Source organism: Mustela nivalis (genome assembly GCF_964662115.1).
Source record: "Mustela nivalis genome assembly, chromosome: 13".
Classification (NCBI taxonomy): domain Eukaryota; kingdom Metazoa; phylum Chordata; class Mammalia; order Carnivora; family Mustelidae; genus Mustela; species Mustela nivalis.
The window spans coordinates 60,371,843-60,398,596 of NC_139032.1; the positions used below are offsets into that span (position 1 = coordinate 60,371,843).

At 52.6% G+C, this 26,754-nt stretch overlaps 1 protein-coding gene across 1 annotated transcript in view; it reads right to left on the reverse strand.

Annotated features, from left to right (window-relative positions):
- Positions 1–6,511: 6,511 nt before the first annotated feature.
- The window catches only part of SHB (SH2 domain containing adaptor protein B), a 135,542-nt gene continuing 115,299 nt past the window's right edge, over positions 6,512–26,754 (reverse strand). Inside the window, exon 6 of the mRNA XM_082694877.1 lies at positions 6,512–7,378. Within this exon, the coding sequence (XP_082551003.1) occupies positions 7,195–7,378 (184 nt within the window). The 3' untranslated portion in view covers positions 6,512–7,194. The remainder of the gene's footprint in view (positions 7,379–26,754) is intronic.

Sequence of the window (26,754 nt, forward strand, 5' to 3'; positions counted from 1 at the left end):
CTGAAGGTAAACGCTAACTGACTGAGCCACCCAGGCAACCTGTGTTAACTAATCTTATATGTGTGTGTGTATATATATATATACATATATATATATATATATTTTTTTTTTTTTTTAAGATCTAACTTTTTTTGAAAATTTATTTGAGAGAGCGCAAGCAGGAGGAGGGGGAGGGGGGAGAAGGAAGGGCAGAGGCAGAAGCAGATTCCCTGCTGAGCAGGGAGCCTGATGCAGGGCTCTATACCAGGACCCTGAGATCATGACCTGAGCCAAAGATGGATTCTTAACTGAGCCACCCAGGTACCCTGACGTGTTGACTAATCTCACTGGGGCAATCACTTCCCAGTATATAGATGTATCAGATCATCACATTTGTATACTTCAATTTTACACGATGTTATATGTCAACAGCACATCAATAAAGCTGGAAAAAAATTGCACGTATGCACAGAAAAAAAGATTGAGAAGGTACCTCAGAATGTTAACAGTGCTTTTCTTTGCGTTTAGGGTAACTTTCATTTTCCTGAAATACAAGCCTAGTTCCATGAATAAATGTTAATTTTATCATCAGAAAGTCAGTAATTTAAAAAAATGCTGCATAAAAGTGTTCTGTGCTGAGCTGTTCTAACTCTGCCTGACCTTCTTTATCAGGTGGCATGAATTACCGTGCTTTAGAGTAGAAGGCAGTTGAGAGAGCACTGGGTTAGGAGTCAGAGGAAGCCTCCTGTCTAGCTCTTGCTTACTCCCCCCGTTCCTCTCCTTGAGATGTCCCTACCCCTACATGTAATGCCTGGTTCAGTTGTCACTTCTTCTACTGGCTGTACCTATGCTACAGCTCCTGCTGCCATCACCCACCTGTTTATCAATTCACATACCTGCCTATTCCTTTCCTGGGCCTCTTTTCTTTTCTTTTCTTTTAAGATTTATTTATTTATTTATTTGACAGAGAGAGAGATCACAAGTAGGCAAAGAGGCAGGCAGAAAGAGAGGAGGAAGCAAGCTCCCTGCTGAACAGAAAGCCCGATTCGGGGCTCGATTCCAGGACGCTGAGATCATGACCTGAGCCGAAGGCAGAGGCCCAACCGCTGAGGCACCCAGGCGCCTCTCTGGGCCCGTTTCTTTCTCTAACAGGCCAGGGAACTTGGAGCAGCCTTCCCCTTCCCCTGGGCCTGGATGCAATGCCAAAGAGAACCACATGAGGGCGCCAGAGCCTCACTGGTGACAAGACTGCCACCCAGTTACACCAAGGTCTCTTTGAAACTACCCTAGGGGACGGCAATCCCTGTAAGCCTGGGATGCTTCCATTGAGGAGGGAACCAGCAAGAAAGAACTGGATTATCAACTCGGTCCTAGAAGAATCCCCACCCCTACCCCAGTCTTCCCAGAGCTACGCTGGCCAAGGTGACCCTCTGAACTGCACCCCCCCGCCCAGCCCCTGCAGTGTGTTAAGACAGAATTGCTGTGTGTCCTTGCCCAAGTCCCTGTCCCTCTCTGGGCCTCAGTTTCCAGCCTGCACTGCTGGGTTTCTGTGCAGAGATGCCTTAGGGCAGGCATCTGGCTGCTCGCTGGCTTCCTGTGAACGAAGGTTGAGGATGTTTCCTCTGCCCAGCTTCCTGCTCCAGGTCATAGTTTGTCACTGGCTCTGCTGCATGCTCAGTGTTTGTTAAATTGAACTGGCAGAAATAAAATCCTTCCTAGAACGTAAAACGGAGTTTGGAAGTGACCACCAAAGACATTTTCTCCTTGCCCTTCAGGAAATTCCTGGTTGCAGAGCACTGGCATTGCCCTTGGCTGGGCCCTGTGTGTGTATGTGTGTGTGTGTGTGTGTGGTGTGGTTATGGTGTGGGGTGTGCTCTGAGGGGCTTGGGCTTGGGAGTTGGAGGAGTGGATTCGGGATCATTGGAAAATGGGAGGGAGAAGAGAACCAAAGCCTAAGTCCTGGAGACCATGGGGGAGGAAGGGGCCTGCTGGGGGGCAGAAGGCCGTGTCTTTGGGAGAGAGGGGCAGGACAGGCATGAATTCCTACACCGGGAGGTGGGGGTCAGGGACCACCCCACAGGTGCCAATCTGTGTTGAGTGCGTTTGGGCCACAGACCCTCCCCCACCCTTCCTACCTCGGGCTGCATGATGCCGTCATAACGATGCTAGTCTGAGGGCAAATGATGGGAGACCCTGCACCTCTCCTTTAGGAATCACTTCTTCCAGAAAACAGGCCCAGAAAACAGGAGGCCAGCACCTCCCAAGTCTTCAGGGAATTGCTTCCTGACTGGAGAAGATCAGTGCACGTCCCCTTGCCCTGCTTTGTTTTTTCTCACCTCCCCAGGATGAAGCCCTAGGAGACCCAGCAGGCTTGTCACTTCCTGCTGCAGCAGGTTGCACTATGCTGGGCAGTTCCACTCTCCCTAGTGATCTCCGCACCTGTTCCTCTGCCTGGAACACTCAGCCCTCATCCTTCAAGGCCCTTTCCCTGACCAAGGCGGGCAGATTCAATCCCCTGCATCTGGGCCCTCTCGGCTCTTGGCCCCACCCTGTTAGACCATGTGTAGCTCCCTGTTTTCCCCCCACTATAGAAACTTCCACAGGGTAGGGTCTGGGTCTCATTCTCCTGTGTATCCACCAGGTCCGAGTACCAGGAAGTACTCAACAAATGTTTGCTGAACAAATTAATTTGTTTTCATTTAATGAGCTCATTAGGGCTCTATCTTTCTCTTAATTAGGAAGCAGGAGGTTCTGTTTTTCCTGTAACAATTCACCTTTGGGGGATGATGGCAGAGCCTCAGCCCCTGTGAGCAGAAGGCAATCAAACTAGATTTCTGGGGCACACGGTTGCATCACAAAGAAGTAACACGTGTGCTCAATGAGGTCCAGGTAAACAAGACAACTGGATGTTAAAAGCTTCACATTAAATATACATTATCATACAGCTTATCACACAGAATTAGAGTTTATGGGATGCTTTTTTAGCAGTAGGTGGCTGGCACAGGTTCTTGGCAGTGACCCACAGCCCCAAAGAGAGGGGATGGCTAGGCTGAAGGCAGCTACCCGTGTCCTGGTGGCACCCGAGTGGGTCTCTGTGGGGTTCTGGAAGGTGCTTTGACAGCTAAGGCTCTGGGCTGTGCTGGCTCCTTCTGGACATCTTGATCCATTTGGTCTGTGCTGGTAAGTGAATCTGGAAGGGGGAGGAGACAGACGTGGCAGCTTGCTGGATGACTGCCCGATCCAGCCGGATGCCTCATGGGCGCCCATGGGCCAACTCCAAATGCCAGCCTGTCCCGTCTGCCGGGTTTCTGCGCGCACCGTCCCTAGGGTCCGTGAGAGCAAATGGCAAGTCTGGCTGTCTGTCCCTGCTAGACCCTTGGACGAGGGACATCAACCGCTTTTGCAGTGTCCTGGAGAACTGGCCAGAGCTTGGCGTTAAAGTCTTACAAAGAGAATCTCCAGGTCCCGTGACCACAGTAGAAGCAGAATGCTCGCCAAGGGCTTTACCTGTTGACATGAGGCCTTTGCTGGAAGCAGGATAACGAGTCCCCTCTGCTCACTCACTGGCCACAGAGGGGCACCAGCCCTAAGCCACCCTGGGAGGGGACCCATAGCTCAGCTCCAATGGGCCCCACCTTCCTGAAACCCCAGAGCCTTTTCACCATTTTCCTTAGAAAAGCAGCTCCATGAAGCTCTCTCCCGACAGGCAGGTGGGCCCTCTCTCCCCCACAAAGCCTCCTTTCTTCCTGTGGTCACCATCTTGTGGTGGGAGGGGTTTGACAAAAAGGTCCTTGACTCCTCAGGGCTCAAGGATAGAGCTGCTGAAGTGGTTGGGCATTATGGTCAATAATGGGGCCCGCAAAAAAGGGAAAGAAAGGAAACAAAACCAAACAAAACAAAAAACCCAGTGCTGTGCCTCTGAGCAGCGCAGCCGGTTAGTGGCTGGAGGTTGTGTTCTGAGACAAAATGCTGAGGGCGAGATATTGTGTGGCAGGGAGCCTATTTTTTTCCCCCCTCAAAGAAATCCAGCTCATTTTTTCCATTAATTGGCAGCTGATGAAAAAAAAAAAAACCCAAACCAAAACCAAACCAATGCCAGTAACCTGAATGTGAGTGTTTCTGAAAGGGAAAAGCCGTTTCAATTGTTAGATATCCAAGAAAACATGAATACACACCGACAGAGGAAATGGTCACAATTAGAGGAAGAAGAGGGAGAGGTTCGTAAAATTAAGGCAAAAATTCCTTTTAGCAGCTCCCATCCTGTAAGCTAGCTCCTCTGTCCCTAAGGGCAGCTGGAATTTGGGCCTCCCAGGGAAACTTCAGGAAGATTAGGGCAGGGGAGGGCCCAGGAATCCCTTAAGAGAGCAAAGTCAACAGCAAAGAAAGCTAGTTTTTCAGGTGATAGGCACAGAACCTTTTCTTTCTTTCTTTCTTTTTTAAAAATATTTTATTTATCTATTTGACAGACCGAGATCACAAGTAGGCAGAGAGGCAGGCAAAGAGAGAGAGAGAGCGAGAGAGAGGAGGAAGCAGATTCCCCCCTGAGCAGAGTCCAACTCGAGGCTTGGTCCCAGGACCCTGAGATCATGACCTCAGCCAAAGGCAGAGGCTCAATCCACTGAGCCACCCAGGCGCCCCAACACAGAGAGTCTTTTCTGACGAGGAATTTGGTGTGCAAGACTGTCCACTGAGAAGTTCACACAGCTCCTGTACTGACCCAGCCTGCAGCCTCCGAAGTGCCCCGTCGGCCTCTGGGCCTGCAGGTGGAGGAGAAAGCTCATACGGGCTCACCCCACCACCCCCAGCTTGAGGGGCTATTCCCACGTCCCCAACCTCCTCTAAGTGGACCCTTGGGATCCAGTCTCCTTTGGCACTTGTTTGGACAAATGCCAATTACTCTCATTTTCTCATCCACTAAAAAAGAGAGAGAGAAAGATAGGGAGGGAGAGAGAAATGTGAATGAATCACTCCAGGTACTCTCTTGCCTTAAAGGACCTTTGGGAAAATACGAAACAGACAAAAGGTCAGGATGGAGTCTGGAAGACCAGACCCAAGCCGTGGCCTAAATGGTAATCATGAGGCAGCTTGGCCTGTGGGAGCCGCAGGCGGGGCTGGGGCGGGGGGCGGCTGTCAGGACCAAGACAGCACCAGGGAGGACGACCCAAGGGGTGGACTGGGTGGAAAGAACGGTTGCCAAGGAAACAGCTTTGGCTACAAACCCTGGCAATCCACGGCAGCCCCCTCTGCGGGCACAGCTCTCAGTCCTGCTCTGCCCATTTGCCAGGTGCTGCGGCGAGTCCGCTCTCTTCGCGGGGCCTCTGAGACCGCTTGTGAGCTGCAGAAGCACGGCCGAAGCCCGGGCGATTCTGAAGGTCTAGGACTGCCACTGATGCTTGGACGGAACCCCTCGTGCCGGGGATGGTGGTCACCGAGCTTACGTCCGTTCGGATCCGCAGGGCAGGGAGGAAGACGCGCGCCGAAGACGACACCGCAACTCATGCCGAGTTTGGATTCCCCGTGCCTCCGTCGGTAGATGGAAGCCGTGTCTGTCAGGCTGCTGGGTGGGACTCTTCTATTTCTTTCTCTTTTTTGAAAGATTTTATGTATTTACTTGAGAGCGCGTGCACACGCAGGCGGAGTAGAGGAAAAAAGGAGAAGGAGGCTCCGTCCTGAGTGCAGGACCTCACGCAGGGCTCGATCTCATGACCCTGAGATTGTGAGCTGAGCTGAAATCAAGTGTCAGATGCTTAACCCATGGAGCCACCTGGAAATCCTGGATTCTTCTCCTTCCACCAGCATTTAACCAGTGTAGTGGTCGGTGAATGGGCAGGGGTCAGGGGGAACTAAGAGCGAGCCCCTCACAGCCCTAGGGGGCGCTGCCCTGAAGGGGTGGGAGGAATCCCCGCTCCGGTCGATGACAGAGGTAAGTTAGGGGTGGGGTGCGGCTGCAGGGAAGCAGTGTGGATGGCCGGAGAACTCCAGGTCCCCCCACGGGTCAGGATTTGTCTTCCACCAGGAGCAGGGTAACAGCGAGGCCATGGAGAGCCAGAGCGCTGGCCATGGAGCCTGCCAATCGGGGCGAAGAGCCTCTTCTGCTAATGAGCTCTGTGACCTTACGCAGGTTTCTTTCCCTCTCTGTGCCACCCTTTCCCCCACGTTAAATGCCTCAGAGGGTCGCAGGGGTGGGGGAGCCGTCTGTGGATGCCTGGGTACTGTGCAGACTTGCCATCCCTGGGCAGCTGCAGGAGGAAGGGAGAGCTTGGTTGTTGGGTCAGCGCCAGAGGCTACTGCTGCTGGAGGCTGAATGCGGGGCCCGGCTGCACCTTCCTGGAGGCTGGCTCTCAGGGGGCAAAGAAAACCCCCCTGCTCCACTGACTGCCTTGGCCCTGAGCTAAGGGCTCTGCCTCCCTCCCTCCCCAGGACCTGTCATATCACACGTGCCAGAGACATACCTTGCTCTGGGGATGAAACCAGCACTGCCCCCCTCGGACACCCTGTGGTGTATTAAAAAAAAAAAAAAAGGCTAAGAATATATATTAAATGACTATTTTATTTACACACCCTATTCATAAATAATTGAAAGTTCTTTGTGACTGCACAATGATTCCTTGAAGATCCCCTAAAGATTATACTGAAGTGACTAAAAGTGGATTAGTGGGTTACTCACATCTGTGTGTGACCACGTTCTCTCAGGTATGGGCTCACACTCACTCACACACACACACACACACACACACACACACACCAGAGGGGAGGCGGGATTCCCAGGCTCTTGTGGGCTCTCAGAGCACCCGCATTTGTCTCCCAGCACCAGCGGGCCCGGTGGGAAACTGGGCCCCCTCCCACAGGTGTGAATTTGTGACAGCTGGAGAACAAAGTGCGGCAACCCAGGGAGCTCCCGCCCCGCCCCTCGCCCCTCTGGAGCTGCTCTCCTTTGTTCATCCTGGAAGGCATCTCTTTGGATTTGCAAATATTTTAATTCACAGAAACTCAAGGAGGGGGTGGGGGTGGGGGCTGGGGTGGCGCGCTGGCTGTCCTGCTGTCTTTATCCAGGCTTTCTCCAGCCCCCACGAGTGGCAACAGCATTCTAGAGACATGCAGTGGTGTGCTAGTACCATACACACGACAAACTGGACGTGGCCGGCGACAGTGGCCGGGGGCCTCTGGCTCCTCCAAGTCTGGGCCCTGTCACAGAGCAGCGTGGGGCTGGTCCGCTCAGAGGGTCCGCACAGCCACCGGGTAGAGGAGGGACAAGTGCTCGGCCCCTTTGATTGGCAGCTTTCTGGTGGTGTAGTAGTGGATGACTTCCGGGACACTGTCGAACGGGGGGCTGTTCTGACCCAGAACATACTTCTCTTTGGTTTTGGCCAGTTTCATGTGCATAAAGCCCTGGTTGCTCCTGCGAACAAAACACGGAGGTTATTGGGATCTGCAGAGTGACCAAGGTCGAACAGCCATGCTACCCAGGGCCAAATGAAATGTAGCTGCCCCTTAGACTAGGAACCCCTTTGCCCAGCACAGACTAGGAACCAGCAACAGAAACTGCTGGAGAGTCTTCTGGGCCTCACGAGCTTTGGAGGCTCCTTCAGGAAAACAAACCCCTGGACTTGGCTCCTCTTCCTGTTGCTGATGCAGTATTAAGCCTCGCATGGCAGGCACAGTGTATGTGTAAGTCTCCAGCTCCCTAACAAGTACGCGGGACAGGTCACTGCCAACCCCCCACCCCGTTTACAGATGAGGAAACAGCGTGGCAGGAATGACAGGAGAGCTGTTTCCAAAAAATTGATGCTCCCCTTTCCATAGTACTCTACTGTCACTAGGAAGGGGTGGCCCAGCCAGGGACTATATTTCCCATTCTCCCTTGCATCCACTGCAAACATGTGACTAGCTTTAGCCAATGGAATGTCATGAGGACACGTGTTCTCCCCCCCCCCCCCCCAGCTCTGCCCCTATGCAGGTACTCTCTTCTCTGGACTTCTTCCCTCTGTTGAATGAACTCTGCCTCTTCCTCCAAGGCCCAGCCCAAGTGTTTCCTCTGCCAGGAAGTCTTCCAGGCGCCTACAAGTAGAGCTCCTTTCTTCCTCTGACTGCATTGAGTATACTCATGCCTCCATCAGCACTTGCTTTGTTGAACTGCAATTACTTATCTTCTCAATTACTGCAAGTTCCACAGAGCAGGGCCCAGTCCGTACCCACCAGGCATGGCACCTGCTGAAAAGGGCAGTGTGTGGGTCCCTCGGAGATCAGAGCACAGCCCCACGCCCTGTGCCCCATGCAGCCTGCCAGCTACATCAACACGCTGTGGGGGGCATAGCTCTTGGATGGCAATGGCCACACTGCTTCTACCTGGCCCTCACAGACCCCTCCCACCTCCCACCCGGGTCTCTGGCCACATTAGATCATGCACTCCTCGGTCAATCTGCCTTTGCCTGAGCCACCTATTCCCTGCCCACTCAGCTCCAAGCCTGACCTTTTATGATGTTGCTGCCACACATGCAGATGCTTGGGTTTCCAAAGGACAGTCCAATTTACCTCATGTTTGTCACTTGGTGAAAGAGCTAGGACTTGGACCTCCTGCTGCCTTCTCTAGACCCTGTCCCTTGGCACTGAGAACTTGTGACCAGCCCTGGGGGCCAGGCTTCCGGGACACCAAGGCCCAGCCGCCGGCGATGCCGAGCTCCATGTGGACACAAGTCTGCAAGCTCCTCAGCTCCAGCCCTCTTGCTCCGGCAGCTCCCACAGGGGCAGTGGAGGGCTCACACGCATCGCTTCCAGTCGGGACTGGGCTCCCCGCGCGCACCAGCGGCTGCTCTATTAACGTGTCAATTTGGACTCCAGGACCATTTTCAAATGGCAGAGCAAATGCTTCATGAAGGGCGGGCACTGAGCAATACATCTGCTCATAATAACGTATTTAGAAATGTCACCCTCAGCTTAAAGGAAATCGTTCGGAGAGCAATTATGTTTCAAGAGAGAATAATTCCTGTAAAGAACTAAAATTTAAATCAAGATTTTTTAAGGCTGACAATGTTCTAATTACAGAGCCTGTGGCAAGTTCTGCTCCTCAGTGAAGGGTCATTTCATTGGAGAATTGCCTCCGACGCCTCTGAGAAGCAGGAGGCGCGCTTGCTTCAGCTGCTAGGAAGGAAACGGTGTGCATTCCATGAAAAATGTACAACCCCAGTTAAGTGGAGACTAGCCACCCACCACGCTGGGGAGATCACAGAGCAGGGTGGACGTGGGGCCTGGGACCGTCATGCCTCTCTGTGCGAGTGGGTCGAGAGGGGCGATGTCTTGGGTGCCAGACTGCTGGGCGTCAAAGACTGTCCCAGGTCTACAGCGGGGATGCAAAGTGCAGGCTGTGTAAGATGGGATCGCAGCAGCTCGTTGTGGGCCGCAACAGGCGCGTGGAGTTGCAGGCGGAGTGGATTTCATTTTTAAGGAGGTTAAGGGAAGTTACTCCTATGGTTTAATGGGACGTTTTTACAGCGGTCGTTCTTAAAACAGGCAGCAAGGGAAGTGGGCGGGGAAGGTGAGAACAGCTGACAGAGCCAGAGGCAGAAGAATTGGAAGCTGCTCTGTTCCCAGACCACCAGCTCCGGCAGGCCGAATGGCCACCAGGTGATTGAAAACCTCCCTGCCAACAGACATGGGCTGGGAAGGGCAGCTGTCAGCACTTCCCTCAAGTGCCTCCAGCACTCAGATTTCATTACACACAGGTTTAGGATTCTGAACTAACAAAGTTTGGGGACCGTGGCAGAGGACTTGGGCCCTATGACCTCCCCACAGTCCCTGGCATGACCACTGCCTGGCACAGGGATAAGGGCCCATGAGCTGGCTCTCCTGTGAGAGGCCCCCTGGAGGAGTGGCCCTGCCCACTGGGCTCAGGCACTGCACACCCCATGGTTCGCTGGACCCAAGGTGGTTCTTTGGGGGTGCTTGGCTCTGTCCCTGCGTCCACGGCCTCTGTGAGGCAGGGAGGCTAACTGGATGACCTCTGAGGCTGCTTCCAGGCCTAAGGTCCTGGATTCCACATGTATAAGCTTAAGCTGTTGCCCACTCTGTGACGGTGTCCTGCAGGAAGACACCTGGGGGCAGCCACATGCCCCATTCCAGGGCTGCCCACTGCCCTGTAGTCTCATGGGGCACTGGCCTGAATGGTCATCATGGTCAATGTTTCCTGAGCATTTCCTGGGATCCAGGCTGTATGCTGAGCCACGAGGCTCAGACAGAAGGTGGCGAACCCAGTGTCACCCAGCAGTCAGCAGCGGTGCTGCTCGCCTCCTTGCTGGGCCTTTCCCAGGGTCCATGCTCCTGACCTCAGTACCATCAGCTCTGAAAAGGAAGCGTACTTAGCCCTCAACACTCCATGTGAGGTCAGGCAGGGTGGTGGGGAGACACCTGAGACCTTGCACAAGTAACTCCTTGACTCTGGCCTCAGTCCCCAGGTGCTTGCTCCACAGGGCTGATGGTGGGCCACAGACAGCACAGGGCTGGCCCGGAAAGGTCACCCCAAGCACTGGGAATGGCCCATCCTGACCGGTGAAGCTCCCAACTATGTAAACAGGGTGGTGACCCATCCCATGGCGTTGGCAGGCCCTGAAAGACGAGCAGGCTTGGTTTTTGAGACAATCTGTCAAACTCCGACTCACGAAAAGGTCAGGTAGAACCCTGTCAACACACACCGAGATGGGCTGTGATGATACATCCTGATCGGACGGCCACAAAGTCCCCACGAGTGAGATGTTACCTAACAACCACTAAAAAGATTTAAAAACAGCTGCGAAGGGATGGCTTGAATGACTCCTGACTCAACACAGAAGATGTTTCACATGAGAAGAGAAAAAAAAAAAATCAAGAATTTTTAGGGAGAACACAGTGTGCATCAGACGCCCAGTGTGCCCGGGGATACTGTGGCCACTCTGGACAGAGCTTCTGAAGCTCGAAGCCACCTGAGGACCCTCTCCTCTCACCCTCTTGGGGAACCTGGGAGGAAACTGAGGCTGGAGAGAGCAATGCTTGGGCCCAAGGCACACAGCAAGGTGGGCTGTAGCTGCAGCCAAAACCTAGAGCCCTTGCATCCAGGATCTCGAGGGCCAGGTCCTGGGCCAGGCTGCCTCCCCATCACCCCTTTTGGGGGGGGGGGGCACTGGTCCCCAGGGAGTTCAGACAGGCTGCTGCCGCCTGCCAGACTCCTGTGTCCGTCCTGCCTCCTTTGATAGGACATCTTCTGAGAGCAAAGTCACAATTAGGGGTGTCTCCAGTGGCTGACCTGTCTAATGAGTCATGTATGGCTGGCGGAGGCTGGGGGTGCTGGGGCTGTCACTGCGTTTAGTTCGTTCATTAACATCACAAAAAGCACCTCCTCATCACCAGGATTATCAAACGTGCCTGGTGAGCCGGGCCTAATAACAGGCCCCACCTCGTCTCATAATCACGGGCTTTAATAAAACATCACTCAGCCCGCAGCTGCCGGCCCGAGCAGGGTACAAGGCCTCACCTCTCGCTTTTAGACCTAATTGCTTGATGCATATTTCATGAAGGATTCTGAGTAATCGTTATGTTAAATCACTTCTTTTCATGATGAAATGACTTAAAAATACTTGCATATAATATTTATGCAGGAAAAGGCAAGGAAATTGCCTTTTGGGACTAGTGCGTAGGACCTGTTACAGGAATCCACACCCAGAGAGGATCTTTGGTTCCCCTCTACTGAAGGGTGGGTGGGTAGGGAACTGCTCCCTTGACGGAGATGCCCCAGAATACTGTCCCTTGGCTCAGAGCTGACCATGGCAAAGGACACTGCACAAGGAACGCCACCCGTGCCTCTCACACGCCCGGTGTATGCCAGGCAAGGAGCTGAGCTGGTGCTACAGGTTAGTTCACGGAAGCCCACGGCAACACTGCTAAGTTGGTGTCACTACCACTGTTTACAGATAGGAAGACTGAAGCTGGGTGGGTCGGAGGGTCGTTGTGTGCCAAGTTCCACAGGACGGGGTGGGGCTGGGGTTTCCCTAGGGCTGTCCAACTCTAAAGTCTATGTTCTCTTCTTAGCCTGAGGTGAGTGTTCCGGGATCTGAAGCTACCACTGCCTCCCCTTCCCCTGCTCCGCCACCAAAGCAGATGGATCCAGGTGTCTAGGTGGGCCTTCGGTCTCCTTCTGCCTTGAGACATGGGCTCCCTGTGGCTCTGCGAGCTCCTGAGCTTAAGAATCTCATCTGCTCGTTGTGATGTTTCTCAGTAGGTCAAGCCTTACTTCCCTCCCACAGCTGAGTACGTGGTCCATCTGTCCATTATCCATCCATCCATCTAGTGAGGGTCTGTCCTGAGCCAGCAACGAGGATCCACCTATCTTTCCCTGATGGCTGTTCCGCTCTGTCCCTCAGGATGGCCCAGCTAGGGTGGAAGCCACCGCCCCCAAGGCCAGACACAGTAGCTGCTCTGTCTGGGCAGCACTGGTCCTGGGACAGCCAGTGAGGACCAGCTGAGCGAGCTTACTAGGGGGCAGAGCCATACCTATGAGCAGTGTGTAGCCACTCCAAAGAGAACATGCTGTGAGAGCCCTGGGCCAGGGGTAGAGCAATACACAGAACTCAGGTGCCAAGGGCCCTCAGGGGACAGGAACCTGGCTGCCATCTCCTGAGGGGCCTACTATGTGCAGGCTGGCATCCACAGATACTGGGACCTTCCAGCAAAGGGCCAGGGACACAGAAATGTACGACAATGTTAGTGGTCACCCCGGTCCACAAATGGACCAACCTCTGGCTTCAGAAAGATGCTGCAAGGGCTGGCATTACCCACAAGACGCCCACGGCACAGATGAGAAGATGGCTGGAGGACAGTGAGAGGACATGAGGGTGTATGTACCGAGCCAGAGGACAGGAGGCTCCCTCCAGGGGACACCGTCTAGGAGTCAAGGGAGCTGGGGGCGGGGGCTTACAAGGTCACCTGGCAAACACCTGCGTGCGGCCCACCGCCTTCCAAAGTAGCCTTCACTGCGATAAGCCTCAGACGCACGTGCCAAGTTATGGCAAACAAGCGTTTAAATGTAAACGCTGCTGAGCACAACGAGACTTGATTTACAACCAAATAATTAGACTTTCAATAAATGCATCAGCAGTGATTAGCCTTCCTGGGCCACCTGGGCATTTCTCAAGCACTAAGTAGGCGGCCCAGGGTGAGGGCCTCCAGTAAATCATGACAAACAGCCATCTCCAGGCAGAAGGAGAGGTGGCGGAGGCCTCTCCCGGCAAACATGGGGAGGCATTAAGGTTTGCCTTGTGCCACACAAAGCAGCAGGTAGGCCAAAATGAATGCATTTGGGGTGATTTTTTCAGGAGAAGACTAACAAAGTTTTAGGTGGGAGGACTTTAAGAATTAAGGATGACAAGAGAGTGAGCCTCCCGTTACTGGAGGTGTGAAAGCAGGAGGGTAATGATGCCTGGGCGTCAGGCCGGGTGACTTTTGCAGTTCCCTTGTCCGGTATTCCCAGCGGTTCTCAGGCTCCACCAAGCATACATGAAAACTTCAAGAAGGGCGGAGGCAGGGGTGGGAAGGGGCAAGACAGTCTAGCGTGTTTTGTTTGGTTTCCCCTTTTACTTCTAATTGAGGACTCTCCTAGGAATGTGAACACCTTTTTGTGTTTAGCACAGGTTCGGGTGGCAGTGGGGGCCGGACTGAATTCAAACTCTGATCCCACTGATGTCATTGGCCAAGCAAATCCCTTCTCCCTGAGTCTCAGTGTCCCCATTTGGGAAAGGTGGAGGATGCTCTCCAGCACTCAAGCCAGTGAAGGACACCCCCCAGGTGGGTGGGGACCACCCCAGCAGCAGCCAGGAGAACTAAGGCAAGGCAGGGTGGCTAGCCTCAATGCAGGAAGACAAACCAGCAGACCCCTGGGTATAGTGGATCCCCAGGCTTAGGGAAGACACCATGACGACAGGAGTCCCAACACCTGTGCCCACAGATGGAGAGAACGCATTTGTCCCCGAGTGGTCTCCATCTGCTGCGACAAGTCATTCCCAGACCACACTCTCCTTGGAGCAGTGCTTCTCCACTGAGGTGAGCTTATCCCTTCTGGCGGATAATTCGGCGATGCCTGGAAACTCAGGGGCTGCCGGCATCTTGGTGGAAACCCGGGGTGCTGCTCAAGAACCTAGGGCGCACAGGATGGCCCCTACAACAAAGACTAATCCAGCCCCCAATTCCAGCAGCACGGAGGTTAAAGCTGACACGTACTACTGTCCAGTACCTAAAAATCTGCACCTGTGAAATGGGAGTATGTAACGGTAGTTATGAGGGTAAGTGAGAACGTCCTTGGGAACGAAGTGTGAATGCTTGATAAAGCTTAGATCGTCTGGCTTCGTATCTGAGGGCTTGACACGCAACACAGAGCTGGCCGAACAGCTTGGCTACTAAGGGGTCCAGGCTGTTTCCAAGGCCCAACCTCTGCCCCCACCACTCCCATAGCCAGCAGGTCGGGGGGCCGTGCCAGCCTGAAGGAAGCTCCAGAACAGGGACCAGAACAGGGAGCTGTGGGGGTGAGCCCCAGTGGCTGTGGAGAGGACTCAGAGAGGCACAAGGGAAGCAGGACAGCTCCCAAAGGAACCACCGCCTATGGATTCAGGGTCCCCCAGACCTGGGTCTGAGTCCCTGTCCTGCCATGTTGAGCTGTGGCTCCCTTGGCCTCAGTTTTCCTCACCTGTAGAATGGAGCTCCCACCTCTCCCAGGGCTGTCTGATGTCTGAGCTAGGCAGTTCGTGAGCTAGTCTGGCAGGTGCTGAGGCTCGGGTTTCTGACACAGCTTTGTTTCCAACCGCTCTGCTGGAGTCTGCATACAAGTTACTGCCCATCTGGTTCATCTTGATGGCTCCATGCGGTCTGGGCCGAGCAGTGAACGTGTTTTCCCGTCTGTCTGGTCTATCATTCATAGCCGTGTTGGCAGCCCAGAAGCCATGGATGGCCAGGCAGAGTCCGGGCTGCCGGACCACCTCCTCCAACTGGGCAGCCCACCCGGCTAGGGTAGAAGGCCTAGGTTCCAGCCCTGGCTCTGTCCCTGGGTGACACTGGGGAGGGTGTGTACTTCCCTGACATCAGTTTCCCTGTGGGGCACCTGGGTGGCTCAGTTGGTTAAGCCACTGCGTTTGGCTCCGGTCATGATCCCAGAGTCCAGGGATTGAGTCCCACATCAGCTTCAAGCTCCATGGGGAATCTGCCTCTCCCTCTGACCTTCTCCCTCTCATGCTCTTTCTCTCTCTCAAATAAATACAATCTTTAAAAAAAAAAAATCAAGTGGCATTTCATGGCCCTCTCAAAAGCATGTTGTTACCACATGAAAACAATAGGAAAGAAGAGGAAAGAAGTTTCTGTGCTTAAAAAATACTGGTCAGGGGCTCCTGGGTGGCTCAGTCAGTTAAGCGTCTGCCTTTGGCTCAGGTCATGATCTGGGGTCCTGGGACTGAGTCCCACTTCTGGGCTGCCTGCTCAGCAGGGAGTCTGCTTTACCCTCCCTCTCTGCCCCTCCCCCCACTTGTGCTCTCTAGCTCTCTTAAATAAATAAAATCTTAAAAAAAAAATTGGTCATACATGATGTATGGTATTTATTAAGTACCTATGATGTGTACTTCTCTGCATTCACCATTTCTGAGCAGACCAGATATCCAGCACAGGCTTCTAAGACTGTGCCCTCAGTTCACAGATGACTTAGGAGGCCCAGAGAGGGGTGGAGGTTTGCTCTAAGTCCCCAGTGAATCAGGGGCTGGAATCCCCCCACCCCCACGTCATCAGGTGTAGGGGCTGCTTGGGCACCAGCGGTAGCCTTGTCAGCAGGGATGGGGGATGACAAAGTGGAGAGTGAGGATGGCGGAGGGGTGCAGAGCGGAGGGAAGCAGCAATCTTCCACACCCCGAATCTCATGCTTCTCCTCCAATCATGGGGCCAGCGCCTACTATCCTCCCAGCCCAACTCCTGTGCTGGTGGGGGCTTCCCTTGCTCACTGACAGAGGGCATCAATTAGCAGAGCAAGGAGGGGACTTCCCCACAGAGCACCTGATCCAACTTATAGTTTTGCTTCAAAAAAGGGGGAAAAAAAAAAAGGTAAAGAAAGAAAATCCAGAGGGGTTTTTAAAAACTACAAGTTAAAACAGATCCATTTGCCAGTGACCGTGCCCCTAACCTGAGGGTAGTTTTCTCCTCTCTGGAATTTCAAAGGCACACAGTTGCTGCAAGCCACCCAAACACCCTGGCCAAGGGCCTTTGCAAATCGTATCAATGACAGTTCTTCTCCTGTGGAAAAACTCCCCAACAGTCCTGGGAATCTGGGCCTCAGTTTCTTTATCTGTGAAATGGGAGTAGTTTTCAATGTGCTCTGAAGACCACTGAAAGCAAGTGAAAAGAGCTCTGTACCAGACATTAGGAACCTGGTCCCAACTCCAGCTTCTGCCCTCTTGGGCCTCAGTTTCCCCATCTCTATAATGAAGGGACAGGACTGGAGGACCCCCAAGGTCCCGCAAACCGGTAAAGCTTTAAAGCCTGGCCCACAGGAGATGTTCATACCACATGACGAAGAAGGAATGACTATGTGGATATTAAACAAAAGGACTCACCTACTTACAGAAGTGCCAGAGCGCCAGGGCTGGAAGAGGACTGCGTGTTTCTTTAAACATGCCTCAGAATGCCCACATCACAGTCCTCAAGACTTGTTAAACTTGAGGCTCCTTGGGTCTCTTTGGAACCAGATCTTTTATTTTTTTTAAAGATTTATTTATTTATTTAGATGGGGGAGGGGTAGAAGGAGAGAATCTTTCAAGCGCACTTTCCACTGAGCATGGAGCCCAACATGGGGCTCGATCCCACGACCAAGAGATCATGACTTGATCTCAAAGGTCAGACACTTGACCCAATGAGACATCCAGGTGTCGCTAGAATGAAATCTGCTTTTAATTTGCTCTCTAAGAGATTCTGATGCACATTCAGGTTTCAGCACCCCCATTCTGTTTCTATCCCGTGATGGAAATACCTTTGTAATACTCACATTTAGTGTCCATCTTGTATCTCTTACCCTCAGCCCTGGGGAGATTACTTCCTACTGAGACAATCCCTTCCACGTTTTGATGGCTCTGACCATGGGAAATTCTTTCTTGGACTTAGAGCAGCTCAGTGACCATAGCCTTAACTCCGAGCTCTGGTTCCTGTGTCCACAGTCATGCCTTCCATCCCAGGAAGGCCCCTCAGAGACCAGAAGATCGAAAAAGCAGAAGCAGACCCGGGGCTCCAGTTGTCCTCACAGGGCAGCATCTCCTGTCCTTTCCCATCCTGGTCTCACCTGCTGTTCACAATCTCTCATGCACTAGTGTCCTGCAACTGGGCATTGTCCCTTGTGGGTCTGTCCAGCTTCGCCCTCAGCCCTGTTGTCTGCATATGACCCCATCATCAATGTGGACACACCAGGTCGTGGCTAAACCCCTTTCCTGTGTCTGTTGACCTCCTAAGGCCACCTCCTCCCCAGGTCCAAAGGACAGGATCTGACCAACGTGCAAGTGTTATCAGGTGAAGATAACATTCACTTCCTGACCAAAACCAAAAGGAACACCAGGTCCAAGAACATTAAAAAGCAAAAGATCACTGGCTTTGGCTACATTCAGAAGGTTTGCAAATGCAATTTTGAAAGGTCAGTCAGCCCTCAGTAATCTGGGCTCTGGAGGGCAAGTACTCTTGTGCTGGGCATTCATTCTGGCAGCTTCTTGACAACCTCTGTCCACAGGGTGGAGAATTTTCTCAAAATTAAATCTCCGGCTCTTTGCTCCCTAATGAAATTGATTTCTGCCTTGATACACAACAAAGCTTTCATTTTATTATTTGGCTAGGATTTGACCACATTAATTACAGTTTTTTTCAGCATGGCTGCAAGTAATTGGGTTTCAAAAAGTTACTTACTATATGGAACTGATTGGTTTTTAAAAAGCACAACTCCTACAAGAGTAAAATAGTCAACCCTAGTTTCTTCATAGAATACTTTTTTGGTTAAGATTGGAACCATTAAAGACAGAAAAGGTATTTTTCTGGCCCGAAAATATGAAGTCCAAGTGGGATTATGCTAACATTAGAAGACTGTGGGTCTGAAATCTGGGTGTGCTCAGATCACCGGATCTCATTCATTTGCTGCCTCACTGGTCTTATCTTCACTGTGTCAGAACTCACCCCACCCCCGCATTTTTAATCAGTGTTACTGGTATAATTCTGCCTGCCTCAGAGGACACTCGGCAAGGGCCTGTTCTAATCAATTTCTCCTACGTACCTGGGCCTGCAAAGAGCCTGCTGGGCGCTGTGTAAATGCACGGCTCTCTTGGATGCTACGTCCAGCTTGGGTGGGGTAGACACTTTTAGGGTCAATTGGACATGATGGCACATGGCCTGCCCTTGGGAAAGCGGGAGATCAAAAAAATGAAAAACCAGGTATGTAGGGTACTGTCATAGTCACAGGTAAGTCACACAGTCACTGAGCCCTTTTCCTTGATGGCGAAGTGGGGATGCTGGGACAAGCCAGAGAGAGCTGACGGACTTCTGAGTTTATAAGGCATGTCTCTGTCACCTGGGCTGGGGTTGGAGGGCCCAGGGGCTCCTATGGTAGGGACAACTGAAAACGTTAGTTTGGGACCAAAGGAAGAAAGGATAGTGCAGAGACCTCTCCTCCAATCCCAAACCCAGTTAACCATCCTTCTACCTTGCTGTTACTTCTCTCTTTCTCTTTTTTTTTCGTTTTTTTTTTTTTTTTTTGAGAGATATAGAAGGAACACAAGCAGGGGGAGTGGGAGATGGAGAAGCAGGCTCTCTGCTGAGCAGGGAGTCCAATTTGGGGCTTGATCCCAGGACTCTGGGATCAGACCTGAGCCAAAGGCAAACCCACCTAGGTGCCCCTTGCTGTTACTTCTCAATAAATTATCATCTTCCACATCTCTGATCCAATGCCAGCTTCTCTAGGAAGGCTTCCCAGATGCCACTGGTCAAACTTAACTTTCTTCCTCCTTCACCTATTCTCTGCCACATCTCCTTATATCATACCTACCTGTTTGTTCCTTTGTCCAGACTACCATCTGAGAGTCTCATGTGCCTCCGTCACCCTGCCCAGTTAAAGGCCTGGCACACAGTGCGATCATAGCTGTGACAGCCACACTGCTGATCTGTTTGTTGGCCCTGCCCTCAAAGTCCGATGAGAAGGTGGCAGGCTGGTTCCCATGCTGCCTGGAACCATGAGCAGTGTGTGGATATTCAAAAAGAAAATAGGGAGGAAAAAAAAGTTCTAATTAAAGCATTTCTAATAAGCTGGCTTTGCCAAACCAATTGTTTCTGATATTTCTCCTGGGTGAAGTAATCTTATATATATATATAAAAAAAAAGAACAAGACACTAAAAGTGGCAGAAATCAGCCCTGGCTGGAAATGAGAAGGCGGCTGCTCACTAGGGAAGCCGTCTAGGAAAAGGTCTGAGGCACCAAGAACAGGAGTGGGGAGGCATCCACCTCAGCAAAGTGGAAATACGTGTGTGCGTGTGACACTAGGCGCACACACACTCACAAACAGCAATCATTTTTACAGTTTTAGCATTTGAACCGTGGGAGCAAAGACAAGAGCTATAAAATCTGACACCTGATTTTATAAATCTGCCTCAAATACCAAGAACGCTGATGCAGAAAATGGGAGAAGAAACTACAGCGGCGCCATGGGCCTCAGACGTGACAGTGCCTGGGCTCTGCCAGCGACCTGTCACGGGATACCAGGGGTGTCTTTTTCCCTTCCTGGGTCTGGTTCTCCCATCCCCAAGCCAGGGTCTTGACCCAGATGACTCAAGACCCTTCTGATTTTAAGGGTCTGAAGGTCTAGGGAATAGCCAGCCACACTGCCTCTTGGAATTTTATGGTACAAAGCTATCTGTTTTAAGCCAGGCCAAATGCCTCTAAGTGGGGGCTAATCATATTTCCTCCAGCGGCCCTGACCTAGCTAGAAGCAAATTAAGACCACAGCCCTGTCCTGGGGCAAGCACAGAAACTCTGCAAACAAACCCACCTGCAGCAGCACAGCCTTCCTTCCTCCCACTGTGAAGCCACCTGCTGGGGGACCCTCATACAGGGGGAAGTGGTGGGATTCAGGCCCCGTCCTCTGCCTGCCCCTCTCTGACCCCACTGCATCCTTCTCTGTGCTGCTTGCTGCCCCTTGCTGATGGCAGAGCCGAGATCTGTGTCTGTCACCATGGCCGGTCCCTGCAGCACCCATATGCCCTCCCCAAGTCCCCAACCAAGCCTTTCCCAGATGGCTTTTGCAAAAATATTATTAAACAAGTCATATTAACAAGATGTTAGAAATGTGATTAGAAAGAAATGTTTTTCTCATTTGGAGAGACCACTCAGTGCCTCAGAGGAGAAGCTGTCCTGGGGCATGAGAGGTTTCCTGGCGACTGGACGGGCAGTTGGAATGCCTCCCCTGGCGGGCGAGCCACACAGGCGGATTTATGCGGGTTGATAGGAGATAATTAAAAACCAGCTGGAAATGTAATCGGGGTGGCTCAGAGGCTCAAGGGACCATGGAGCTCTCAGGGGAGCAAAAAATGGATGCGTGGCTAGGCAGGGACACCCAGTCTGTCAGCGGGCTTCCTTGGCACCAGCAGGCCAGGGGGTGTGCTGGAGAATGGGTTGGCTTTGTGATGTAGATGCCTGTCATCTCTGATCTCTCATCGGCAGCAGTGGAAAAAGGTCAGCTGACTTAGGGAAAGCGTGCTTTCCCTGGTCTTTCTGAAACTGACCATTCCAAGTCCATGCTGCAGCTGGCGATACCACTGCTCAGAAATCCAGATGGGGTTCTGACTCCTCCCTCTTTCTCACCCTCATCAGTTCCACCAAGACATGTACTCCCCCCCCCCCCCCACTGCCCTAGTCCTTTACTGCAGCACTCCCAGCAGCCAGCCTGCACCCCTGATCCCTTCCAGACACACCCATGGTTGGACAGGGCTTCTGAAAACCTCTCTTGCCAGCTACAGACGCCACTGTTGTCCCTTGTGAGCTGCCCTCAACTTCCCTCTCTGCCAGCAAATCCCCCAGATGCCCCCAGCTTCTCTGCTGCTTGAGCGGACCCAGAGAAGAAAGTGGATTCTGCCATTGGGTCATGTATCTTGACACTGTCACTTCACAGCCAGAAAACTACCCTCCAATATTTTTAGATTCCCACAGCTGAGGGAAGGAGCCTCTGGCCAGTCTACACATCGCCCTGGGGAAGATACCAGGCAGTGCCTGGCAATGGGTTTGTGGCCCAGGTCCTGCTCAGAAACTTTGGTGATGGTCCTGGGGCCCAGCTGGAGTGGAAGGGTTGGGGGCGTTTCTGCTCAGAGAAACAAAGGCATTCCCCAAAGGGCAGAAAGAGGGCACTGGAATGCATGAAAGCCTAGCTCTTCCTTCACTCACTCAGCACTGAGGCTCACTGTTGTCAGTTCATCCCCTGCAAGAAGCGTTTGAGGAGTCTCTGTTAGGAGCAAGAGCCCCTAACTGTGGCATGTCCTTTAAATCTTCTAGAAGGAGAAACCACACTGCACGCTAATTGAGCAGAAAGTTCATTTTCCCTCCATCAGCCCGGAAAAGAAGTGGAATCCTCCACGTAGTGAAAGCAAACACACAGACCTCCTCCAACTCCAGCCCTGTCCCTGCTGCCCCTGCCTCAGCCTGACTCAGATGCTGCCAGAAAATAGGGCCTGGCTGGGAAGCCAGGAGGTGGGCAACTCCTTCCCCTCTCTGGGCTCCAGCTGTTCCACCCGTACAGGGCATCAGGCCTAGTGATTTAAAAGATCTTCTTGGGGCACCTGGGTGGTTCAGTCAGTTGAGTATCTGACTCTTGATTTTGGCTCGTGGCCTTGGGGTCAAGAGATTGTGAGATCAGCTCTCGTGGACCTGCAAGCTCAGGGGGGTGGGAGGGTGAGTCTGCTTGGGATTTGGCCCTGCCGCCCCACAGTCAAAAAGGCTCAGTTGGTTAAGCAGCTGCCTTCGGCTCAGGTCATGATCCCAGCGTCCTGGGATCGAGTCCCACATCGGGCTCCTTGCTCGGCAGGGAGCCTGCTTCTCCCTCTGCCTGCCATTCTGTCTGCCTGTACTTGCTCTCTCCCCATCTCTCTCTCTGATAAATAAATAAAAAATCTTAAAATAAATAAATATATAAATAAATAAATCTAAGTTAAAAAGAAAATCTCTGTTCCCTAAATCCCAGGGTTTCTGCTTGGTGTACTCAGTGTATCAGAGCTGCTGTCCTGGCTTGCCACAAAAATGCCTCCCCATGAGAAAATAAGAAAATGCTCATTGAGATGCTCATCCTCTTCAGCTAGGAGAGCAGAGAGGTTAAGTGATTTACCCAAGGTCATACAGCCAGGCTTTGACTCTAGCTCTGTGTGATTTGAAGTCTCAGTCACAGCAATACAGGGTTTTGAGTTGCTGCCTGCATAAATTCCCACCTTAATAAAGGGGAATGGATATGGGTGTAGACAGAGACTTCTAGGCCAGACCCAGATAACACACAAGCTTTGAACCACACTGAGCTCTTTCCTCAACAACCTATAGCTCTCCAAAGTCTATAACAGAGACTGTGAGTTACCACTCACTTACTCACTGAGCACTTAAACTACATGCTAGGCACATGCTAAGCATCTCACGCATACTGTCTTTTCATTACTGTAACTGTAAAACCCATTTTACAGATGAGGAAACTGAGGCTCAGATATGTTAAGCCCCTTATGCCCAAGACCACCTTGCTATTAAGAGGCAGAGCTGGTGGGGTACCTGGGTGCCTCAGTCGGTTAAGCGTCTGACCCCTGATCTCAGCTCATGTCTTAATCTCAGGGTCATGAGTTCAAGCCCCCCGCTGGGTTCTGCACTGGGTATGGGGCTTGCTGAAAAAAAGAAAGAAAAGAAAAGAAAAAAGAAAAGGAAAGAAAGAAGAGGAGGAGGCAGAGCTGGTGTTTAAGAGCCTGTGTCTTCTGCTGCACAAAGCTGCCTCTCGTGGGGGCAGGAGAGGATGCTGGTGATAGGATGTATTACTAACTATGGACTGAAAAGTGGGAAGCTTTTTCTCCTGGGCTGCTGTTTTCCCAGCATGGGTAGGGCCTTACCCTGCTTATCTACCCGCAGGGCCTGAATCTTCCTTGGACCATGTCAAAGACCCCCTCCCCACCCCCAACCCACTCAGCACCTCCTGGGGTCCCTGTCTGCCTGACCACCTCTCTCTTCTGTAGGCCCCTCCTCCTCCAGCCCTCATACCCACCTGGGAGTTCGGAGAGTTCAGAGTCAGAGGGACCCTCTCATTACTGCTAGGCAGTCCTCTGGGTGCACAACCCTACTTTCCTTTAGGCCTTACCCTCAGGGGCATGGCTGGGAAAAGGGCCACTGCTGGAGGGACTGTTCTGGGGCCCGCCCTTGGGAGCAGGCAGTTACCCTGCAGTATTTGGAGCCTCAATGTTGATCCAACAAGGGGGTGCGTCCATGGTAGAGGGAAGTGAAGTCCAAGGAGCGAGCAGCCTTTCCTTACCCCCCACCCCCTCCTCACCCTGCAAACCTTTATTATTTCTTGCTCCTGGCTGTCAGCAGCAGCAAACTAAGATTAATCACTTGCCTGCCTGCCCAGACCCAGACATGCCTACTGTTTGAAAACTCTCTCCTTTACTGTATAAATCAATGAAGGGAAAGAAGAAGTAAAACAACTCTACCAGTAACGCGCCCCCAGCACCCCTGGAATGCAACCCATCTGCTCCCCCGTCCGGGCTACACCCACCACCCACCGCTGGAGCCCCAGGAAGCGTTTGTCGGCGGAGACTGGCTGTCCTGGCAGGCAGCGCAGATCTGGAGCTTCGAGCAGGAACCAGATGGGTGTCCCTAAGCAATCAGAGCAGGAGGCATTTTCTTGATAAATGGTCCTGCTGCTGCCTCCTCCCCTGCTTGGAGGAGGAGATGGGGCCCTGGTCTTCCCACCATCCTTGGAACGTAGGGGAAAGGCACCTCACCCTAACTGTGTGAAGCCCGTAACCTGGGAGCAAATGGACTACTCGAACCACAGACCTTCACTCTGTGGATGCAGGAGGCAGACAACTGCCCAAGAACCCAGGAGCAGATACAGCCAGGTCTCGCCCCCAGGGCTTCTGACCTAGCAGTCCAGCGCTCTGTCCAGTCTGCTGTCTCCAGTGTCTAAAAGTTCTGGGAAACCTGCATTACACTCAGCACCTATCTGCTGGGGGCCATGCGTCCGGCCAACCTGCGGAGCCACATTACTTCTTACAATGGCTTTATGAGAGTGGCCTATACAGTTTTCCAGGTAGTGATCAGGAAAGTAAAGTTACTGTGCCTAGCAAGGTAAAAGATGGAGCCAGGATTCAAACTCAGGTCATCTCTGACTGCAGAGCCCATGTTCTTCCCTTCACAGCTTAAACGGGGCTGCCCTGCATCCCCCCTGATGCCTGCCCACAGACTGCCTGCCTCCTAGGCTCTTGGACTGTGCTAGCTTGAGTGGCATGTTTGTGGGCATGTGGAAGGAAAGGGGAGCTTGGGAGGGCCGAGGGAGGCAGAAGCGGTGGTTTTCCCTTGATAATACTCATGGTGCACCCTGGTTCACTAAAAGTTCTAGAATATACCTCTGAGGACATGACTGCACCTTGCTCAAAACCTTCAGGGAGACCTGCAACCTCAGAGGAGAGGGCCTCCATTCCTCAGCCTGGAGACTAGGGCCATGTCTTTCTTCAGGTCCTGCGGAAGTGTTATTTGTTGTTCTTGCACAAGTCTGCCCTGTCTATAAGTTGACCTGCTCACCCTCCAAACACCCCGTCTTCGGGTGCTTTGCCTCTTTCACAACCCCGAGACCTTTCTGTCTTGGGTAACCCTTCAGCAGTTCCGCAAATGTATGAGTATATGGGTTCCGGTGTACATATCCTCTTCCCTCGGACTGTGAACTCCTGGAGGGCTGGAATCCAGGACAGAAAGGGTACTGAATGGGGCAGAACTTGTTGGGTGAAGGCGGGGGAGGTGGGGAAGGCTCCTGAATGACCAAGACTGAGCTGCAACCTGAGGGAAAATAGGCCAGACCCCAGAAGCATCTCCTGAGGTCAGAATCTGGGCCACATCTGCAAAGGTGCTGTGCAGTTTGCCTTTGGGGATTTGAAAGCTGAAGGACCCTTTGTGAGGGTTTCTTGGGGCCATGTCTCCCACAGGGGTTGGGGTTCTCACTGCCTAAAGAAAGCTAGGCCTGGGCTCTTGTCAAAGGAGTATGGGCATCCCTGCAAGGACTTCCCCCAACCCTTGTGGGGGTGGTGAGAGAATGGGGGACAGGGACCCAGTGGGAGAGGGAGAGAGAGAATCTTAAGCAGGCTCCACGCCGAGCATGGAGTCTGATGCGGGGTTTGATCTCCTGGTCCTGAGATCATGACCTAAGCTAAAATTAGGAATTGGACACTTAGGGGCGCCTGGGAGGCTCAGTGGGTTAAGCCTCTGTCTTCAGCTCAGGTCATGATCCCAGGATCCTGGGATCGAGTCCCACATCGGGCTCTCTTCTCGGCAGGGAGCCTGCTTCCCCCCTTCTCTCTCTGCCTACTTGTGATCTCTGTCTGTCAAATAAATAAATAAATCTTAAAAAAAAAAAAAAAAAAAAAGAATTAGACACTTAACCCACTGAGCCACCTGGGCGTGGCCTGTCCCCCTGCCCTGCTTGAGGCCTTTAATTACCACTCAGTCTGCCCGCTCCCAGGGATGGGCCCAAAGCAGGCTCAGCCTGCCCTGCATCTGGGGAGGGGAGCCCTGGCACTCACCCTGCCTCCCTGCCCCCACCAGCTGCAAACCCTTGTCTTTGAAGTCCTATTTTCCTCATCTTGTCCAGATTCCTTTGCAAAAACTCATCAAACTGGAACTTGCAAAAAGTCATTCGTCGTCCAAAGTGCCTGAAGAACCCTTTTAATGAGATTTTTCAAGACTTTTCCTCCCTTTCCCCACTGCCTGCCTTTCCAGACAGGAAGCTGTTAGAGGGTGGTCTTTTCGTGCCAATATCTAAAGGCTCAACCCCTTGCTTCCCTGAGGCTGGAGTGAGTGTTCTGAAAGCCAACATGTCTGTCAGCAGCTGGAGAGGGAGCCCAGTCAGGCTGGAGAAGGGGGAAGTGGGAGAGCTCTGTAGGGAGAAGGGGATAAGGGCAGTGTTCCAGAGCAGCTAGGCAGGGTCTCTGTAAGACCCCTCTGTAGGTGGAGGTGTCCACCAGGGAGGGGATCTAGAGGCAGGGGCTGGGGAGTGCAGGCACCATCTTGGATTGCCATGAGGGTAGAGAGCTTCTGGTGGCAGATGGCTAGTGGTTTAGGCCTGTCCCCCCACAGTGGGGAGCAGTCACCATCTCCTGTCAGTGTGGTCAACTGCCGACTGGGTAGCCCAAGGCCAATCACCAATCCCCTCCGGGCCTTTAGTCTCCCCATCCGTGAGGCAAAGGCTGGATTAGATGGGTCTATAAGGTCACTTCCAGATGACCTCTGACCCGGTGTAATAAGGAGTGTTTGGGAGGGGTGGGAAGAGACCAGGCTGGGAGTCCGTGACCTCCACTCGCCTCAGAAGTTCATTCAGCTGCCTTCACCCTACAATGAAAAGGAGGACTATGCTTTCTGTCTTAGCCAGCTGGCAGGGCTGTCCTGGGCCAGACACATTGGCCTTCTCAAGTGTAAGGTGCTTCAGATATGCAGGGAGACAGGGTCAGGAAGTGGGGCTTAAGCACAAAGGCAGGTCCCTCAGA